Source organism: Ursus arctos, chromosome X, assembly GCF_023065955.2.
Source record: "Ursus arctos isolate Adak ecotype North America chromosome X, UrsArc2.0, whole genome shotgun sequence".
In the NCBI taxonomy this organism is placed as follows: Eukaryota; Metazoa; Chordata; class Mammalia; order Carnivora; family Ursidae; genus Ursus; species Ursus arctos.
This window is the reverse complement of record NC_079873.1, coordinates 83,940,493-83,959,347: the sequence shown is the minus strand read 5'-3', so window position 1 is coordinate 83,959,347 and position 18,855 is coordinate 83,940,493. Positions and strand designations below refer to the sequence as shown.

Here is an 18,855-nt window from a genome sequence, read left to right as displayed (position 1 = left end):
GGAAGGTACCTGAAAAAGGAAGCAGGAAGGTTCTGGAGGCAGACTCCTACTTCACAGTTTGGCCCCGGGGGCCAGCCTTGCGCCGACAGCATGATCCGTGACATTTTGTTTCAAAATACATGTTTACATTTGGTTTTTCCTTATACTAGCTTATACTAAGTCTTTTGTCCCTTCCCCAGCCGGGTGTCTGAGCAGTTCGTACTTATTCGCAATTCCTGAGGGGCCTTCCCTGAGTCCGGTCAAGTGGTTGCCCTTAAACAGTCCGCCAGTCCCTGAGTTGAAATGCGGATCTCTCCCATCCTGACACGCTAAGGGGGCTCCCAGCCTCCAGGGGACCGTGATGGGAATCCTTTAGTCAATGGAAAGAACCAACCCCCACCCTAGGGCTCCCCGCCCGGACCCTGATAAGGTTTCCAGTTCCCTTGCAGCTGTGATGCAGGGGGTTCGGTGGGAAGGAATATATGTGCCTAGAAGGCAGCCTGGCCTGGAAATCCTCCTCAAAACAAAGCAAAACGCCTGCTCGAGACGGGCCGGAGCTTTAGAATTACACACCAGGGCTTAACATTCGGCCTCTGCCACTTACTAGCCAGGTGACCCTGGGCAAGTCACTGAACCTCCCTGGGCTTCTGTTTCCTTATCCATAAAATGGGCCTAATGATAATATGATACCATCCCCTACTGTCAACGATCCTATGCCAACTGTTGACAAGGTTCCAAAGGCTAACGTATATATAATGCTCTTCGCGCAGAGCCCGCTAAGCTATCAGTACACGGGAGCTACTGCTGTTATTTGGACCAGATGTGGCTTTGAGATCTCCCGGTGATAGGTCAAGACCTAACAGCTGTCCATCCCTGCCCCCCTTGTTGAATCGAGGCTTTCCTCTGTCAGGTTTGCTTAAAGCGAGGCCCACCTGTGGGGCATTCCCTGCACTGGTGACTCATGGGTGGGATGCATTCCACCCACCTATTTTAAGCCGTTCTACATTTTCTTCCCCTGACATGGACGTGTTTACACAGGGGAGGACAGTCCCAGTCAAAACAAGATGAAAATACACTGCTGGCCGGGAGCCCCAGGCTAACTGGTTTCAGGTCCTCTCCCAGCTGTCAGCGCCTCACAGCAAGGCCACGGGGGGTGGTGGGGAGCCGCCCAGCCCTACTCCCCGGCCTCCCTCCCACGGACCCGGCTCTGCCTGGTGCGAGGCAGTTGTCCATCACCTGGTCACACTAGAGCGGGGTTTCAGGGCTGAGGTTTTGCCAGGGTTTTACAAGAGCAAGCAGGAGGGGTGCCGAGGGGCAAGGGCCGCCCTGGCAAGCTCTGGTGTGAGGACTGTGTCCGCCGCCAGAGCCGCCTGGTGCACAGGCAGAGAAGGCGACTGCCGACGGAGAGTGGCAGAAAATGGCCAAAGAAAGCTCCCCGGCAACCTGCCTTTTGGCCTGGCGCTTCCCCCGCTGGACTCATTCCTCTGGGTTAATGGGAGGCCCTCGGTGAAAAAGAATGATCCCAGGGGAGGGGGAGCCCAGCAGCCCCTTATCAGCCACAGGGCCTTCCTGGGAGTCCATGTCCCACCTATGCCAGCTTATAAACGAGTAAGTGGAACTTGAGGAGGGTAGGCCCAGGGAGGCTGCCTTGAGGAGCAAGCAAGCGAGATCCCCTGGACAGGGAACGCTGAAGATAAACGTCCCTCGTAAGGCTTCGGCACATCCCTGCTCCTCACAGCTGCTTCAGAGCTGGGTTCCCCGAGAAGAGCAGGAGAAAATCATCTTCTATGTCATGAGCTCTACTGCTCTTAGAGCTGCCTGCTCGGGCACTTTGTGGTCACTTGACAGCGAGCCCAAGAATATGTGGACACATCTGCCTGTGCCCCCCTGAGAGCCCGAGGCCACCAGTTAGGCAGGACCCACTGTGAGGCCCCTTCCCAGCAGCACCCCACCCATCTCTACTGAGCCAGCCTGGGGCAGGTCTCCCAGAAGCCCCCCACTATTCAGAGCACATTAGGCAGGTCATCATGTTCCCGCTCTGAGAAAGACTGAACAGTTCCCCTTCTGAGAGAGACTTTTCATTTTAACAGGGGTCCTCAACACTTCAAACCCCATGGTGACATGAACAGTGAGAATTTCCTTTATCTTGGCTGGTATCGGGGTATTTTTGGTCAGGACAGTTTTTTGTTTTTTGTTTTTGGTCTGCCCCCATCCCCCCCTCCCCACATACACACAGCGTTCCAGTTATATGGCTGTCACTCGCTCAAAATCAGGCCTGCTAGCCCCAAATCCCTCTTTGATGTTGCTGCCAGCTGAGACTTGGCTGCCCTGCTCCCGGGCTTCATCACCCTCCACTGCTCCCTGTGGGTGCCCTGTTCCCAGCTGACCCATCCCCTTCAGCTAAAGATGGAAATGGACCAGAGTCCCAGCATTAGTGCAGAACCAGGAGCACACACACGGGTGAATTATCCCTTTTATTGATGAGGTCGGGCCTTGGTTCCAGGTCATTAGTGGCCACTTACTCAATTAAATTGTGTTTGGGTTGGGTTTCCCAAGTATGTTTGATTTTCACTAGTCTTTCATGTTTTTAACTGCGGAATTGCTCTCAGACAGTGACTGTCCCCAAATTCAAGTGTTAACAGAAGGCGAATTCATGAATTTGCCTATATAGCTCTTCCCCACAGGAGCCATTAGTAAAGTTCTTTTTTTTTTATTTTTTAATTTAAATTCAATTAATTAACATATAATGTATTCTTGGTTTCAGAGGTAGAGGTCAATGATTCATCAGTCTTATATAATACCCAGTGCTCATTACATCACATGCCCTCCTTAATGTCCATCACCCAGTTACCCCATCGGCCACCCCCTCCCCTCCAGCAACCCTCAGTTTGTTTCCTATGGTTAAGAGTCTCTTATGGTTTGCCTCCCTCTCTGATTTCATCTTGTTTTATTTGTTCCTCTCTTCCCCTATGAGGCTCTGTTTTGTTTCTTAAATTCCACATATGAGTGAGATTATACGATAATTATCTTTCTCTGATTGACTATTTAGCTTAGCATAATACCCTCTAGTTCCAACCACATCATTGCAAATGGCAAGATTTCATTTTTTGATGGCTGAGTAGTATTCCAGTGTGTGTGTGTGTGTGTGTGTGTGTGTGTTCATCTGTTGATGGACATCTGGGCTCTTTCCATGGTTTGGCTATTGTGGACATTGCTGCTATAAACATTGGGGTGCAGGTGCCCCTTCAGATCACTACATTTGTATCCCAGTAGTGCAATTGCTGGGTTATAGGGTAGCTCTATTTTCAACTTTTTGAGGAACCTCCATACTGTTTTCCAGAGTGGCTACACCAGCTTGCATTTCCACCAACAGTGTAAGAGGGTTCCCCTTCCTCCCCATTAGCAAAGTTCTAACACTTTTAGTTATTTATTAAGCACATATTTACCATATTGAGACTGTGTGCCAGGCACAGGTTCAGACTCTGGGGGTACAGTGGTGAATAAGATAAACCCCTACACCCACAGAGCTCGTATTCTAGTCGAGGAAGCCAACCCATGCTCACTGGAGACCTTGTGTGTCGCCCACTTCCGGTCATGGTCTTATCTGCCTGTGCCTTCAGTCCCGCTTGAAAGACCAGAGGACCTGCTGATTACTGACTGCTTGTGCCATCAAAGAGGCCCTCGAGGCCAGAACGTTCTGCAAGTTACAAGTTCTGAGTAGAGGGGCGGATGGCTAAAGACCTTCAAGAGACTGAATTTATTTTTTTAAGATTTTATTTATTTATTTGAGATAGAAAGAGAGAGAGTGAGAGAGAGAGCGCACGCAAGCAGGGGTTAGGGGCAGAGGGAGAGGGAGAAGCAGGCTCTCCACTGAGCAGGGAGCCCAATGCGGGGCTCAATCCCAGGACCCTGGAATCATGACCCAAGCCAAAGGCAGACACTTAACAGACTGAGCCATCCAGGCACCCCCATAAGACTGAATTTAAATGTTGATTCTGCTTTCACATCCATCCCTCACGCTACCCCCGTCCCCGTTAGCAGTACTGGTGACTTGTGACACCGTGGAAACAAAACTTGGAACATGACAAAAAGTTCAAAATGCTAGACTTAGAAATAGCATTGATAGGGATTGATACGGCTGCTCACCCAGGGAGCTGTTGCGCCAGCAGCTTTTGGGGACCGGGACCCTTACTCATCATGGAGCATGTCACATTCACGTGGTCCTTCTAACTTCCCAGAGAACACAGCTATGCCACCTACAGGATGTCCACCAAGTCTGGAACCATAGGCAAATATATGTACGTATTGTTGTTAAGACGTCATCAGTCTGCAGAGAGTAATATGATGATATTGTCTCTGTTTCCAGACTTCGCGGTGTCATATCCACACAGCCACCTTGTGTGGCGTCTATGTTGGGAGGCAAGCATCATTCCCATTTCATGAACAAGGAGCTGGCAGCACAGGGGCTTTAGAGCCTTCTGAGCAGTCCGCCAGCTGGCTAGTGGCCAAGGTGGAAAAACTCTGGCCTCCTGATGTAGTTTCTTCCTGCTTGACCAAGTCTAAGTCGAATGGGTGCTAAAGCTGTGTTTCTCGGGGAGCACCTCCCCTGGCCTGTGCACTAGGGCAAGTCCCTCTCGATTCATACCATTATTCTCTAAGTGCCCAGGCCCCAGCTCTGTGGGCCAAGGGCATTATCAAGCAGCCTATTGTTGGAGAGAAATCACCCGGTGATGTCACCGATGCCTCCAGATTTTCTCCCAACCGCGCACGGGCCCCAGTGGCCCAAGGTGCGCAAAGACTATCTGCGAAACTCCCTTTTTCTCAACTGCTGAGCTAGTAACTGTCTATACTTGGCCATTCCTCAGTTTCCATATTTACTTTAGCTCTTCTGCAAGTCGGTCAACAAACTCCACAGTATTATTAGTTTTAGCAAATAACAGGATGTCAGAACTGTTGACCAGGATTCGTTACTTTGCTGTTAGAGCTCTATCCCAGGACATAGGGGCCAGTGTTCCCCTTATTTTTTAAGGTGTATGAGCTTTGGCAGGGAGCCTTTCCCCGGGCAGGCCCACCGTGCTCCGCAAAGTCCACGGGCGTGTGAAGCTGCTCCGCCCACAAACTGGGTCTTTGCTTGGTGGTACAAAGACATCTGAAGGTAGATTCTCCCCCCCAAAAAATCAATACAAATACTCTGACTTTTCCATTTTTGTGCTTTACCCTTACACTGCTGCTGTGGCCTTTAAAGCAAGTCTGTTCTTGGTAAGGTGGCTTCGGGACTTCACATTCATGTTGTCGAGAAGGGCGGGGGCGGGGGATGGTATTTTAAGCTGGCACTAAGCATTTCCAGGCTTTGGCCCCAAAATATCTTCCTCTTCCAACCCCACCCCCCTGCACTGCCTGTCTCAAGGAGCAAGAGAAGAGGTTAAAAGGGTCACTCTGTTGCTGACAGGCAACCAGGAAGTCCAGGCCTTGGGGGAAGCATAGCCTTTGTTTATTTAAGCCCCAAACCTAGCAGGCAGTGTAAATTAAACATAAAAATAAAATAAAATACCAAAACACAGGCCGGATGCGTGCCATGGAGAGCATCGCATTCCCCTTCTGCGCTCCCTTGGGAGAGGGGAGTCGGTGAGCCATGGGGGCAGCCTTCTTGCCAGGGAGGAGCTCGCAAGCCACAGGAGGGGTGAGGATGGTAGGGGCAGGGAGCTGAGGTTTGGATCACGGTGCGGATGAGCATGTTTGCAGAGATCCTGGTGACTCTTTGTAGTCAGCCGCAGCGGGCTCCTGAGCGCGGGAATGAGTCACACCCCTCCAGCCAACCTTCCAACGAAGGGACCCATGTTTGACCTAGCGGTGACAATCACAAGGCAGGCAGAGAGCTGGCTCTTATAGAGGGAGGGCAGGGCTGGGTTAACGGACCAAACTGTGCTGTTGGAGAAAAATCAGCCCTTCCCTCTTCTCTCCCTCTCCGCGGGGTTCTTCTCCCTTCCCACCCTGGGATGCCCACCCTTTGCGTCCCCAGCCTCCCAGGCCGAGGGTTCCCACCGACAGCTGTGAAGTGTCTCAGAAGCAATCTGCTCCTCCTAACAGAGAGGCAGAATTTGCCAGAGAGTGACTTATAAATCAGAGCAGGTTCGTGTTAGCCTTTTAATAAGCAACTCTCCTTCGTGTTCTGATCGAGTGTTTTCAGGAGCGAAAGGGAGAGTGAAAGGCCAACAGACATGAGGCCTGGAATATGCTGAACCCCATCTCGCTGTATTATCCTAAGTAGGTCTTGGCAACCCTGACACTCTGGGGACTCTTTGGGTAGACCCTGTCTTGGCTGTCACCTTTAGGCCAGTGGTTCCCAAAAGCAGTTCCAGGGACCGGGGACAGAAGAGCTGCATCCAACCCATCGGAAAACATCCTTCCCAAGCCACACACCATCCCACTGGATTTTCTAGGGCTGGATCCCAGGACGTCCAGATGCTCCACAAGCTTCCCCAGGCAATCCTGACATTAAGAATCTCACGAGGACCCATTTCTTTCCGTCTGCAGCCCACCAGCAAGGTCTCCCTGCTGTGTGTCCCTCGCCTTCCAGTGCTGATCTGACCGCTCTGTTGAACATAATATGAAAACTGAGTTCTTCCTTGAGTATTCGTGATAGTGGCGGACGGTGGCCCTTTCCCAGGGCTTTTGGCATGGAGGAAAAAAACGATCCTAATTCCTCAAATTACGAAGAGGTCCCAGGATGATCATAAGAACCCAGGAGTCTGACTCGGATGGTGACGTTTCTAGGCACTACAGTAGTCGCCAGGCAAAGAGCTAGTGCTGAGAGGACTTCTCAGTGCAGCCAGTCACACATGGCGTCTATGCCAGGGCTGGCTTTAGTCAGAACTGTCCTCCTGACGAGCCGGTGAGGGCCATTTCTTAGGCGTTCGTATGATTGATTATGTACACGTAGTGCTTGATTTTTTTATTTCTCTTTTATTTTCATGTGTGATTGACGTCTTTGAAAACTGTGGACCCGGCGGCACCAGGGCTCCCTGTTCCTGGTGTGCAGTGTGAGGCTTCAGCTTGTTGCCCTCTCCCCACCGGTCACCTATGATGTCTGCCCTGTGCGCAGCCAGCTCTGGATGGCAGAGAGAGCCAGGGCTATGTCTTTTGATACTCTGGCTTGGTCTAGAGTGTCCTGCCTTGCCACCTTGCCATGTCCTATTGCCTTTCTACTTCTTTCGGGCCAGGAAGAAGCGGGAAATGGCGAGAGAGACAGCAAGGCAGAGAGGGAGGAGAGGCAGGGTGCCCTACTCCTGCCTGTCGCTGTGAATGGGGCTTGGCGAAAAGCTGAGAGAATGTTTGCATAAATGTGTGTGTGTGCGCGTCTGTGCTTCTCTTTCCTCCCAAGGAGGTGTGTGTATCCCTTGTCAGCAGCTCTCAAACCAGGCCAGGAGGCTTTCCTTAACCCTCCCAAGACTCCTTTGAGTTCCCTAGTACTGTTCCCTTGGCTGGGGGCGGTGCGGGGGCGGCTGCCCAGGGAGGAGCTTGCCTCGTGTCTCTCCTTCCTTTCTGTTCGGCTGAGTCGTGTGTCCCCTGCGCCCTCCCACCCCTGCCCTCACCCCAGCTAGGCTGCCTTCTTTCCATCCGGGAAGCTCCAGGATGGGGCTGCGGGGGTGACTGCAGAGTGGGAGGCCCTTTGCAATCGGCAGAGCCCCTCTTCACCAGTCAGAGTCCCACCACAGAGGATCAAGGAGCTTCCTCAAGTGAGCCCTTGGTGAATAGCTCTGCTGGGAGGTAAGCGAGGGCCTGGGGCGTACAATGCAGGAGCCCGGGCAGGCTCACAAAGCTTGCCCATCACGGCCCAGGAGCCCAAGCTCCCGAAGAGGCTGGCATTATTACTGTCCTGTTGTTCCCCGGGAGACCTGTACCACTACAAAGGTCAGCCATTCTATAGCAGGGCCCACAACAGAGCCGGCTGCTCCACCTTGGCCTCTTCATGGGCCTCTTGTCTGCTGGCTCCACAGCCCCAACAAGATCCTCCTGGTTCTTGTCTTCCAAGCATTGCCAATAGCCGCAAGCCCTTCACATACCACTCAAAGTAACCCTGGCAACTGCCAGGAAAAAAATGGCTTGGAATTTTAGCTCTCGGGGCTGCTCCACGGAGCAAAGGGATGGGGAGAGGCCCTACCAGTGTCTCCCTGGCTCAGAGAGGCTGGTGCAAACAGGAAGAGCGGCCATGTTCTTGTGACTTTCTTTCTTTCCCTGCCCCCCCCCCCCTGCAGGCTGGAGTGCGCTGGGATTCCCAGAGGGTGGGCCGTGACCGGGGGAGTAGAGGCCATTGGCCTGCCTGAAGATGGTGCGGGTCTGGGAGGGTGAAGTGGAACAAAGGTTAAGACCAAGAGGAGCCGGCCAAGGAAGGAAGGCCGAGAGTTTGGCAGGTGACCCCCACCTGAAACATGGACACCCGTCTCAGAGAGCAAAGATCTATGCTTTGTTTACAAACAAGGTTTACAAACACCTCCGTTCCCAAACCCAGAGGGTTCAGGAAGAGAATCAGAGTGAGACTGCCTATGGGCTGCAGTGTCAGAGGAATCTTCGGTCCCACAGAAACTCCAAGCTTTGCGGCTGCTCTGTTATCCCCGTCGAGATGGGCACGGGCCAAGGGCCAGGGTGGGGAGAAAAAAAGCACAGCCAATTCTAAGGAATGAAGGGATGGCAGGGGTGCGGCCCTCCCGAACCCGGAGCTACCCTTCCACCCACCCTCAAGCCCTAGGCTTCTTCCCCCCAAAGCAAACATTTCACTGAGATCGAACCCAGGATATTCTGGAAGGAAGCACAATTTTTGACTTGTACTACCAGTTGGTTTGTTTGCTTGGTTGAATTTCCCCGAAACTGGCCTTGCACTTTGAATAGGCATTCAGTCAATCTTGAACTGAATCGAGTTGAACCGACTTGAATTGAATGATCAGGGCGATGTGGAGAGGGAGGAGAAGGAGGAGGCGATCCCATTCACCAAGGTTAATTTTGCAGTCTCTTCTTCAGGAATATCTGTTTCTGGCTAGGAGCTGGGTAGTGGGGAGGGTGGAAAATGAGAAAAGGGCTTGGAAAAAGTATGGAGGTAAATTTTCCCAGCTGCGAGGCATAAGGCAAAGGGAGACAGGCATAAATATTGACACAAGGTTCATGAGATTTAAGATCCACTGAGCTAAACAGCACTCCCGGATCACGTTGCCAATACTTCCAGTCTTGCCGAGACACCAGGACAAACCGCCTGCCCTTCAGGGTTCGCCACCAAAGTTGGAGTGATGCAGATGGCCCAGCCAGGAGCACTTTCTGAACCTCTCTGCATGAGGGGGAGTGGGCGGACTGCCCTGTCAGAATGGGGTTTGGTTCTGCCTGTCATCCCTCGCGTCACTAGGAGATTGTTTGTGAAGCTCGCATGGGACCCCGTCCGCGAGGGAGCTGAAAGGCACAATTCATTGCTCCTGTCATCATTTGGTGTCAGGGTTTGGCCCAAATCGGTTGTTGGAGCTGCTTCTCCAAGACAGTGGCCATCTCCACCAGGGTTCTCCTCAGGGTCCCTCCCACCATCGCCTTCCGCATCCACGTCCGCATCCTCCTCCCCGTTTTCCTGGCCCCCAGAGTCGGGGGTTCTGGGCCTTGGCCATGCGGGGCAGTTCACATGACCCACAGAGGACAAGGCGCTTTCTCTGTCACCGTCTTTCCTTCTTGCTTCCCTCCTTCTGGACTTTGGGGATTTTCCATGAAGCCAGAGTAACGACGTAAGTGGCAGTGGCCTTCCTGTCTCTGGTCTTCCACACTGGAGGGGAACCAGAGGGGAAGAGAGAAGATAAGACAGAAGCAAGAACAAATTAAGCGATGGCATTTCAGCCTCCTTATTCCCCCAGCCTCTTCAGAAAAAGGGACAAGTAAGTAATTAGAAGTCGACAGAGCTTCAGCCGGAAGGGGGCCGGGCGGAGGAGTCCGTGGAGAGGGCTGGTTTTCAGCCGTCCCATTAACTGTGCTAGCGCGCCAGTGCTCAATATCCTTTTTGATTTCCTTTCCCAGCTCCTAACCCTGTGTTTGCTTTGTGGCTTGTCCCACACCTCGCACATCGTGTCTTTTTCCGCTTCTCCTGACACAAGACCCTGTCTGTTGCTGGCAACATCGCCGAAATCTTTGGGTGGAACATTCCCTGTAGAAAATAAGGAAGACTTGCCTATAAAGAGTTTCCTTTGGGCTGCATAGTACACAATCCTTCAAGTGTGACAAAAAGGGAAGTGAGATGTTCCCCCCTCTTCGCCACCCCAACCCTACTGCACCCACCCTGAGTCTGCTCCCCACCCCTCAGCAGCGTGCTGAGATCTGGCCCACGCGTTCTGTGGGCCTGGACTGCCCGGTCTCTGTCCCACTGTCCCGTGGGAACCCGAAGTAGGAAGCACTCTAGTCCTAGAGAGTCTGGCTTTTGAAGTGGAACCAGGCCGGTGGGAATGCTGAGACACTTCTTCCAGCTCAAACAAGTCGGCTTCCAGTGCCTCCTAAGACGGAGGGAGTCGGCCCTGTCCTCACAATGCCACCCTGCATCTAGAAGGACGCCCCTGAGAGAGGGTAGGACGGCTGTGTCTGTTTGATTGCAGAATCCCATGGCCAGAGGGCTAGACCCGAGTGCCAGCAAAGGCCCGGCTGCTGTTGCTAGGCTGGCTCTGGGTCCAGCCCAGTTTGCCGGGTGTAGGATGGAAGAAGGGAACTTGGATACATTCACACAAGGTTGTTGGGCTGTTGAATGCCTAGTCCACTGTTGCCTGCGTGGGCCCACCTCCGCAGAACATAGGGACACAGAGAGCCCCATGGATCTGCACTTTACTCAGAAAAGTTAGATCAGATCATAGATATCTTGTACAGCACAAACTCGCACTCACTCACTGCAAGGTTTGGCGCAGATATTCTGGGCAGAGGAATTTTCTAGTGTGCCAGGGGTTAAGGCAGAAAACCTTTCGGATTCCTCCTCCTTCTTCCCCTCTCCCCCTCCTCCTGGCCCTTGTTTTGAAAAATCCCTCTACAGGGGCATTTAGGTCCATTGTCTTGCCTTAGCGAGCTCTGGGATCCTGGGATCCAGCCATCATTTCGTTTGCTAATGGTGGATCCTAAGGCCTCAAGGTGATCACTTCTCACTTGGCTGGCAGCTGGCAAACTAGAGGTGTAGAGGGAATGAGAGTGACTGAGTGTGGGCTGAACCTGGGGCATCCTTTTGAAGTTGTTTTTTAAAACTAAATCCCTGATAGGAGCTTGTTTTCTTGTGGTTGGCTTCATTCTCCTAAAAGCTGAGCACAGCAGGAATGGGGGGGGGGATTAAGGATGCCATTTAGTGGGGCCCTAGAAACTGGAGGTTTGCCTGGACTATGACTATGATTTTCAGACTACTTCCCTTATTTGGGGTACTGTCTACCCCAGGGCTACAATATGTGGCTCCATTGCGGGGGCCACCCGGTTGGATTAACAGCTCCTATTTCTTAGACGGAGCGAGCTTTCTTTGAGGGCTGTGGGGCTGCCTTTTGAAATGATGTGGGTGAGCCCAGCCCCCCTATAAGGTTCACTTGGACACTTTGGATGTGCTTCTGGTCCCCCATGCTGCTCTCCCCTGCCACGGGTGTCAGAAAAGCTAGCTGTGCTGACGCTGTGCTGACGGAACTCAAAGTCGGCCTCTGGACCACGTGTCCTGCCCTTCTTCCTTTCTTCCTCCTCACCGCTTTCCGGCACCTCCAACCCAGCCCCCCACTGCATTTATTTATTTACTCAACACACCTACCCCCTACCCCACTACTAAGTGTGGTAGGAACCAACTTGGTCTGTAGGTCAGGAAGACCTGGTTTGGAGTCCCAACTCTATAATGTATTAGCTGGGTATCTTGGGCAAGGTAGCCTCTCAGACCCTTGGTTTCTTCATCTGTAAATGATGCTGACCGTGCCTATACCACAGGCTTTATGCTGTGGCTGGTGCAAATGTCTGGCCCATAGCTGATGCTCACTTAATGGTAGCCATTATTGTCAGTGGGTCTCAAACTCAGCTTTTTTTTAGAAAAAGATTTTATTTATTTATTTTTAGAGAGAGAGCGAGCGTGCATGCACGAGCGGGGGGGGGGGTGGTGGCTGGGGAGCGGGGAGGGGGGTGTAGTGAGAGAAGCTCCAGCCAACTCTGCACTGAGCACGGATCCTTGATGAGCCCAGGGAGATGTAGGGCTCACCATGGAGCTCCATCTGAGATCATGACCTGAGCTGAAATCAAGAGTCAGAAGTTTAACCAATGGAGCCACCCAGGTGCCCCATCAAACTCAGCTTATCTGTAGTAAGTGTCTTTAGGTTACAATTCAAACAGCCTTGCTTGCAATTGATTTCTTTTCCTTTCCCTTCCTCAACTCCCTTGATTTCTCTGCCTCTGCCTCCCTGTAAGGAAGTTCCCCTGGAAGGATCTGTTTTCTTCTGTCCTGTGCCTCGTCTTCCTGGAGGTGGTTTTTTTCTCTGCCAACCTAGCTTATTTATCTTTTTTTTCTTTTCAACATCTCCCTTGGAATTTTGGGGGTGGGTAGCAATAGTTAAAGAAAGATTTACAGGCCAGTGGCAGGTCTGAAACTCTTCCTAGGGCCAAGAAAGCTCTGTGTGGCACAGAGGGCAGATTAATATATCAGGGAATTCCAGTATCAATTAAGCTTCTGATTTAAGAAAGCTTTTTTATTCCCTCAGCTAATGTTCTTGATGACCTATAAATAGAGTCTGCCCTTTGTTCTGCCTACTACACACAGCTGTGTGCAAACAAACACCTTGTGGGAGGACTTGTGACCTAAAAGCAACATAATATCCTGAGATTGGGAGGGTCTTCCACCTCACCTAGGGTGAAGAAAAACACCACCCTGGGCTTCTGGGGCCGGTTTGCTTAGATAGTTCCCTTGTCAGCACTTGGCCAATAGAATGGCCCTTGTGCATTTGTTATTGTGGGATCCAGGGGGAGCCCCGCGTCATGGTGGCCAATACTGGCTGTTCGGTGGCATAAGTGCACTGGCCGCCTGGAGAAAAGCAAGGCCTTAAGACTGGGCCTAACTGGGGCCTCGGCCGGGGTGTCGGTGCCAGGCACCTGGTTAGGAGAAATATCCTGAGGCAAATAATAATTACCTTCTTTGCTGATAAGGGGCCCTAGTACTTTTCCAGTAGCATGATTGCATTAGGGTATTTCTTTGGACCACAGCCTGAATCACAAACTGATTCATGGGCACTGGCCCTAGCTTCATCCAGACTATTGTATGTGTGGTGGAACCCAGTGTTCTCCTTATGGCCCTGAGTTGGTGTAAATAATACTTGCGGTTGCATCATCACCTGTCCCTTCTTCAGGCTAGGTTGCGCCCTCTGGCTGCAATTCCGCATCTGTCCACCAGGTGGCCTCACTTAGGACAGAGTAGGAGCAAAGCACCTCAAGCCTCTGCTGCCTTCTATTTTTTATGCTTGAAGCTGAAAAGAAGGAAAACGTATTTTGATGAAAACATATGTAACTCTTAGTAGGCAACAATCACCTCATTTTCCTTGTAACTCCGAATCGGCGTTTTCCTGAAGTAGCCTCTTTTTTTTAATTTTTATTTATTTTTAAATTTATTTATTTATTTATTTAAAGTTCCATGATTTATTACTTGCGTATAACACCCAGTGCACCATGCAATATGTGCCCTCCTTAATACCCATCACCGGCCTATCCCATTTCCCCTCCCTCCCCTCTGAGGCCCTCAGTTTGTTTCCCAGAGTCCATAATCTCTCATGGTTCATTCCCCCTTCTGTTTACCCCCCCCTTTCTTCTTCCCTTTCTTCTCCTACCGATCTTCCTACTTCTTATGTTCCATAAATGAGTGAAACCATATGATAATTGTCTTTCTCTGCTTGACTTATTTCGAAGTAGCCTCTTAACCCTACCTATGGCTGGACCCATCACCAAGCGAATGTTTTCCTGGGATGGTTTGTAAGTAGCCTTGTTTCATAGTTTTGTTGTCATTTGCTCTTTATAGGAAAGTGACAAGATCTTGTTTTTAACAATATGGACATGAAATCCTGGATAAAGTTGAATGTATTTTCTCTGCAGAGTAGGATGTAGAGACCAAAGGAAAAGGGGCTGGCGTCTTGTGGTCACTCCAGCACTCACTCCCCTGCTGTCTCCCCCCCTCCACTTCCTCCGTCACCCACCTGGCCCCCAGCTTCCCCCTTGTACATGTTCCCCCACTCCTCTGAGTTCTTGGGACACTCTCTTGTCCTGAGCATGTCACAGATCTGTGCATGTGTCAGCACACAGAGGGGTACCTCCAAAGGAGGGGGATCAGTGGATAGTTGCTGGGGTTGGGGCAGACCAGTGGGCCGGCTGGCTGGGTGATGGGACATGCAGGTGACAAAGTATGTGAGCAGAAGAGAAGGCTGAGAAGGCGGGGGCGGCAAGGAGGTGAGGCTCCTGACTGTGTGGGCAGGTACCCAGGGCGTGTGGTGTACTAGGGCATTGCAAAGCCATGGGGGGGGGTGTATGCCGGCTGACACCTGAAGAAGAGCTTTGAAAACCAGCCAGCGCCCCCCCTTTACTGAACGCTCTCTGCTCTGGTTAGGGCATTCGTACTTATTTCTCGAAGAATCCGCTCCAGTTTGGTTTGTACCAATCTTCAGAGCCCTCTTTGGAGATGCCAGTTGGCACAGGAAAGTGCTGAACTGTTTACAGTCCTAGCCTAAGGTTCAAGGGAGGGGATGTGGTTTAACTGGACCACAAAGCCCGGTACAGGACTCATTTGCATGGCCCCTGACGCCATGTGACGCAGCCAGCTCCTCCTATATAAAGAAGCAGGAGCCGAAATATCTCCGAGTCTGGGTTGGACTGTCCGCTGTGGAGTTTGTGACACACTAGGTGACACCCCTCGAGTCACTTCCCTTCAACTCTGAAGCAGCTGCCTGGCTTCGGGTCCGATCGGCAGCCTTCGACCCCCCTCGTAGCCCCCGGGCCCGACTCGCAGAGCCCAGCCCCGTGCAGCGCGCCAGCAGCCGGCAGCCGCCCAGCCCGCCCAGCCCGCCCAGCGCTCCGCGGCCGCCCGAGCCATGAACGCCGAAATGTATCAGACCCCCATGGAGGTGGCGGTCTATCAGCTGCACAATTTCAACATCTCCTTCTTCTCTTCCCTGCTTGGAGGGGATGTGGTTTCCGTTAAGCTGGATAACAGGTAAACCACTGGCCACAGCTCCCGAAGCCGAGGCGCCGGCGGGGGCTGGGCTGCGAGCGGGATCTCCGAGCGAGCCGTGCGCCGCCGGTCCCCGTTCCCCGCGGTGCAGCATCCTGGGAAGGGGCGGGGGTAGGGGACGCAGAGAGGGGGGTCACCGCCGCGCTGGGAGCCACCGTCGGAGCGTCCCTGCGGCCGCTGCGCCGTGAGAAGGAGCTGCTGCAGCCCGAGGCAGAGGCAGCCGGAGGCAGAGGGCGGCGGGGCCGGGCCGAGCAGGGCTGGGCAGGGGGCTGGCCGCGCGCCGTGCGCCGCCGGGGAGCAGGCCGGAAGCTTCCGAGCCGAGGAGGAATTCCTAGCTAGCTTCGGAGCGCGGTAGGTTCGCCCGCGGCCCTTCTGGCCGGCGCCGGAATGGGCCGCGGGCGGGGGGACTCCCTGGGCCGCGCGCCCCCATTGTTTGCCTGTCGCCCGGGCTGGCCGAGCAGGCCACGCTCGCCCGTGCGCCCCTGGCCCTGCGCGCGGCTCCACGCGGAGCTCTGGGCGGCAGCGGGGGCGGGGGGAGCCAGCCCGGCTGGGAGGTGCAGCTTCCTGCACGGGCTTGGGGGACAAAGTACCCGGGACTCTGGGCCAGGGAGGCAGGGAGGCGGGAGAGGAAGAACCAGGGCAGATGGAGAACTTTGGCCGCAGCTGCCAGGTGCTCAGAGTGGAACCAAGTGGGTAACGCGGTCGCTTTGCTTTTTGTCCTGGCAGTGCCTCTGGAGCCAGCGTGGTGGCCATAGACAACAAGATCGAGCAGGCCATGGTGAGTGGCATCACTGCGTCATTCCCAGCCCCAGACCTAGCTGCTGCTTATGTAACTTGGGGCAGGACTGAGGGGGTGGGTGCAAAAGCCGTTTGCCAAGAGCCTGAGGAAGCCAAAAGCCTGCTTCCCCTCCCCTTGGAGGCTCTAGGTAGCGTCAGGTCAGAGGGGCAGCTTTTTAGGACATTTGCAGTCTGCCCTGGCTGGACCCCCTCCTCTCACCGTCCCGTCCGTCTCTTTGCTGCAGCCTCTGGCTCACCCCTGGGCCGGTGGCAGGGCAGGGAGCTCAGACACTCGCATTTGTCTGCAGCTCGCATTTGGCAGGGGCGGGAGCTCATTGGATGTGAGCACACTGCAGTGCCTCTGCAGAGCCTGGGCTGGGGTCAGGAGTTGGGAGGAAACAGGAAGCAAAGCACCCCACCCCTTCTCCCTCTCCTTACCAGGTAGAGGTCAGACCACCGAGCAGCCAAAATGGCTGCAGGGCTTGGGGCATCCAGCCGTTAGCCACCACTTCCCTGTGCCCTGGCGCCCAGTGACACAGCCCCCTGCCCCGGCGGGGTCCGCAGATTCAGAGCGGATGCACCCATCCTGGCACCTTGCTCGGGGCCAGTGTCCTGTCGGGCCATGCTGCCCCGCAGGTGCAACCCCAGCCTGGTGTACTGGGCCCTATGGCGGGGCGGAGGCTCCAGAAGAGCCAGTTCCGTCCTCTTGGGCAAGGTGTGTCCAGCAGACAGACCGTATGGGGTGCCCCGCAGGTCCTCCCTGGGAGGTGGGCCAGCAACAGGGCCTTAGGTGGCAGTGGGGCTAGAGCCAACCGCCGGCAACCGACCCGCAGAGGACTTCTAAGTGGCCGGCTTTGAGAGTCACTAGAAACTTGCCGAGGGGGATCCTGTGCAGCTCAAAGCTGGGCTCCCAGCTCGGGCATGGCCCAGTCGCGCAGCTCTCCTGGGTGAGGCCGAAGCGCTCCGGAGGAACAGGGCCTCAGGGCCATCGTGCTGAGGGGAGGCCGGGGCTCGGTGGCCCAGGGAACACCCCGATGGCAGGGTGACCGCCGCAGAGGGCCGGCGATGGCTACCGGATGGCTTTGTTGTGATTCCCCCGTGGTAGGATCTGGTGAAGAATCATCTGATGTACGCAGTCAGAGAGGAGGTGGAGATCCTGAAGGAGCAGATCCGGGAGCTGGTGGAGAAGAACTCCCAGCTGGAGCGCGAGAACACCCTCTTGAAGACCCTGGCGAGCCCAGAGCAGCTGGAGAAGTTCCAGTCCCGTCTGAGCCCCGAGGAGCCGGTTCCCGAAACCCCGCAAGCGCCCGAGGCCCCTGGTGGTTCTGCAGTGTAAGTGGCTCTGTCCTTAGGGTGGGCAGAGCCACTAAACTTGTTCTACCTAGTTCTTTCCAGTTTGTTTTTGGTTCCCCAAGCGTCATCTCACGTGGAGAACTTTACACCTAGCATAGCTGGTGCCAAGAGATGTCCTAAGGACATGGCCGCCTGGGTCCACTCCAGTGACAGACCCCTGACAAAGAGCAGGTCTCTGGAGGCTGAGTTGCATGGGGCCTCGTCACCCCCCCCCCCCCCGGCCAGTGAGCCTCTCATGCCACCGTGCCCTGGGGGCTCCCAGGGCCTGGGCAACTTAGCTGCAACTGGCAAAGGAGAAAGGTAGTGTGAGCTGTTAAGCCGGTTTACTCCAGAAAGCATTAGGGGTCTGTTTTTTTCATTTCCATGGACATCTTCGGCAGCTTCACCTGACAACGACTGTTCCTATGAAGAAGCCACTTGTGTTCTGAGCAGAGGCAACCTCTCTCTCCTCTCCTGCCTGGTCAAGGCAGGGCCACAGATAGGAGAGATTGAGCCAAGTCAGCCTTCTGTTGGTTAATATGGTCTAATGCATGGCTTTGTGCACAGCCCAGTGTGGGATTACGGCTTTGGGATGACCGCTTACAAAGTTCTGTTCGGTTAGTGTTGGCATAGTTTTCTATATAGCCATACATGCGTATATAAACCCATAGGGCTAGATCTATATCTTAGTGTAGCGATGTATACATACACATACACCTATGTGCTGCAGGCCCTGACTGGCTTTGGGGGTATCAACGGGTCCCTTGTCTCTTCAGGCTAGTTCTTTGACTGTGTTCATTCACCAACTTGATCCAGTTTGTCCTTTATGTTAAGTAAGACGACAGAGTAAAGGCGGGAAGGGGGCCAGCCTCTGAATGCGGCCACGGATGCCTTGCTGCTTCAGCCCTTGTCCCATCTGTCCCCTGAAGACATGGGAGGTCCCCTTTCCAATGCCAAACCCACCATTCACTGGTGCTGACTACATAGAATGGGGTTGAGAGAAGATCAGCCGGGGACTTCACATTGTCATGCAAAAACTTTTGTTCTTTATGTTTGTGGAAAACTCTCAAGTGAACTGAATGATTGGCTTGCTGGTGTCCCCTTGTGCACAAGGGATGGCCAAGGGGATGGCTTTGACCCAACGGTGCCTGGGTGATGTGCTCAGGGAGCTTGTGTCTAGGGGGTTCTGTGGCAGTGAACACTTTCCACTTTCTGGCACCTTATCCTGATGTTATGTCTCCAGGATTTGGATTTGGATTTTTCAAATGTAGCTTGAAATTTCAATAAACTTTGCTCTTTTTTTTTCTAAAAATAAACCTGGCGTCTGAGTATAACTGGAGTGGGTGGCTGGGGGCACTGTTTCTCCGACTCCCTGAACATTGGTGAGCACCCCCTAAGTGGCAGTCCAGTGCTACGTCCTTGATCTGGCATACCTGTCAAAATACCCCCATTGTACGGGTGAGGAGACAGGCTCGGTCAGCGTAAGTGACTTACCCAGAGTCACATGGCTATTATCGCGAATTCGGACTCCACCCCACGTCTGTCCCTCT

The 18,855-nt window shown here is 53.6% G+C and overlaps 1 protein-coding gene across 7 annotated transcripts in view; it reads left to right on the top strand.

Annotated features, from left to right (window-relative positions):
* TSC22D3 (TSC22 domain family member 3) overlaps positions 1–18,621 on the top strand; it is a 64,087-nt gene extending 45,466 nt beyond the window's left edge. For 5 of the 7 annotated variants that reach the window (XM_044392145.3, XM_044392146.2, XM_048213452.1 and 2 more), the window contains exons 3-4: positions 15,923–15,974; positions 17,079–18,621. In XM_044392145.3, coding sequence (XP_044248080.1) covers positions 15,923–15,974; positions 17,079–17,309 — 283 coding nt within the window. In that variant the 3' untranslated portion in view covers positions 17,310–18,621. Of the gene's footprint in view, positions 1–14,812; positions 15,179–15,922 lie in introns of those variants that run through there. The other 2 variants (XM_026478802.4, XM_057313538.1) reach the window with 2 other exon arrangements.
* Positions 18,622–18,855: the final 234 nt, after the last annotated feature.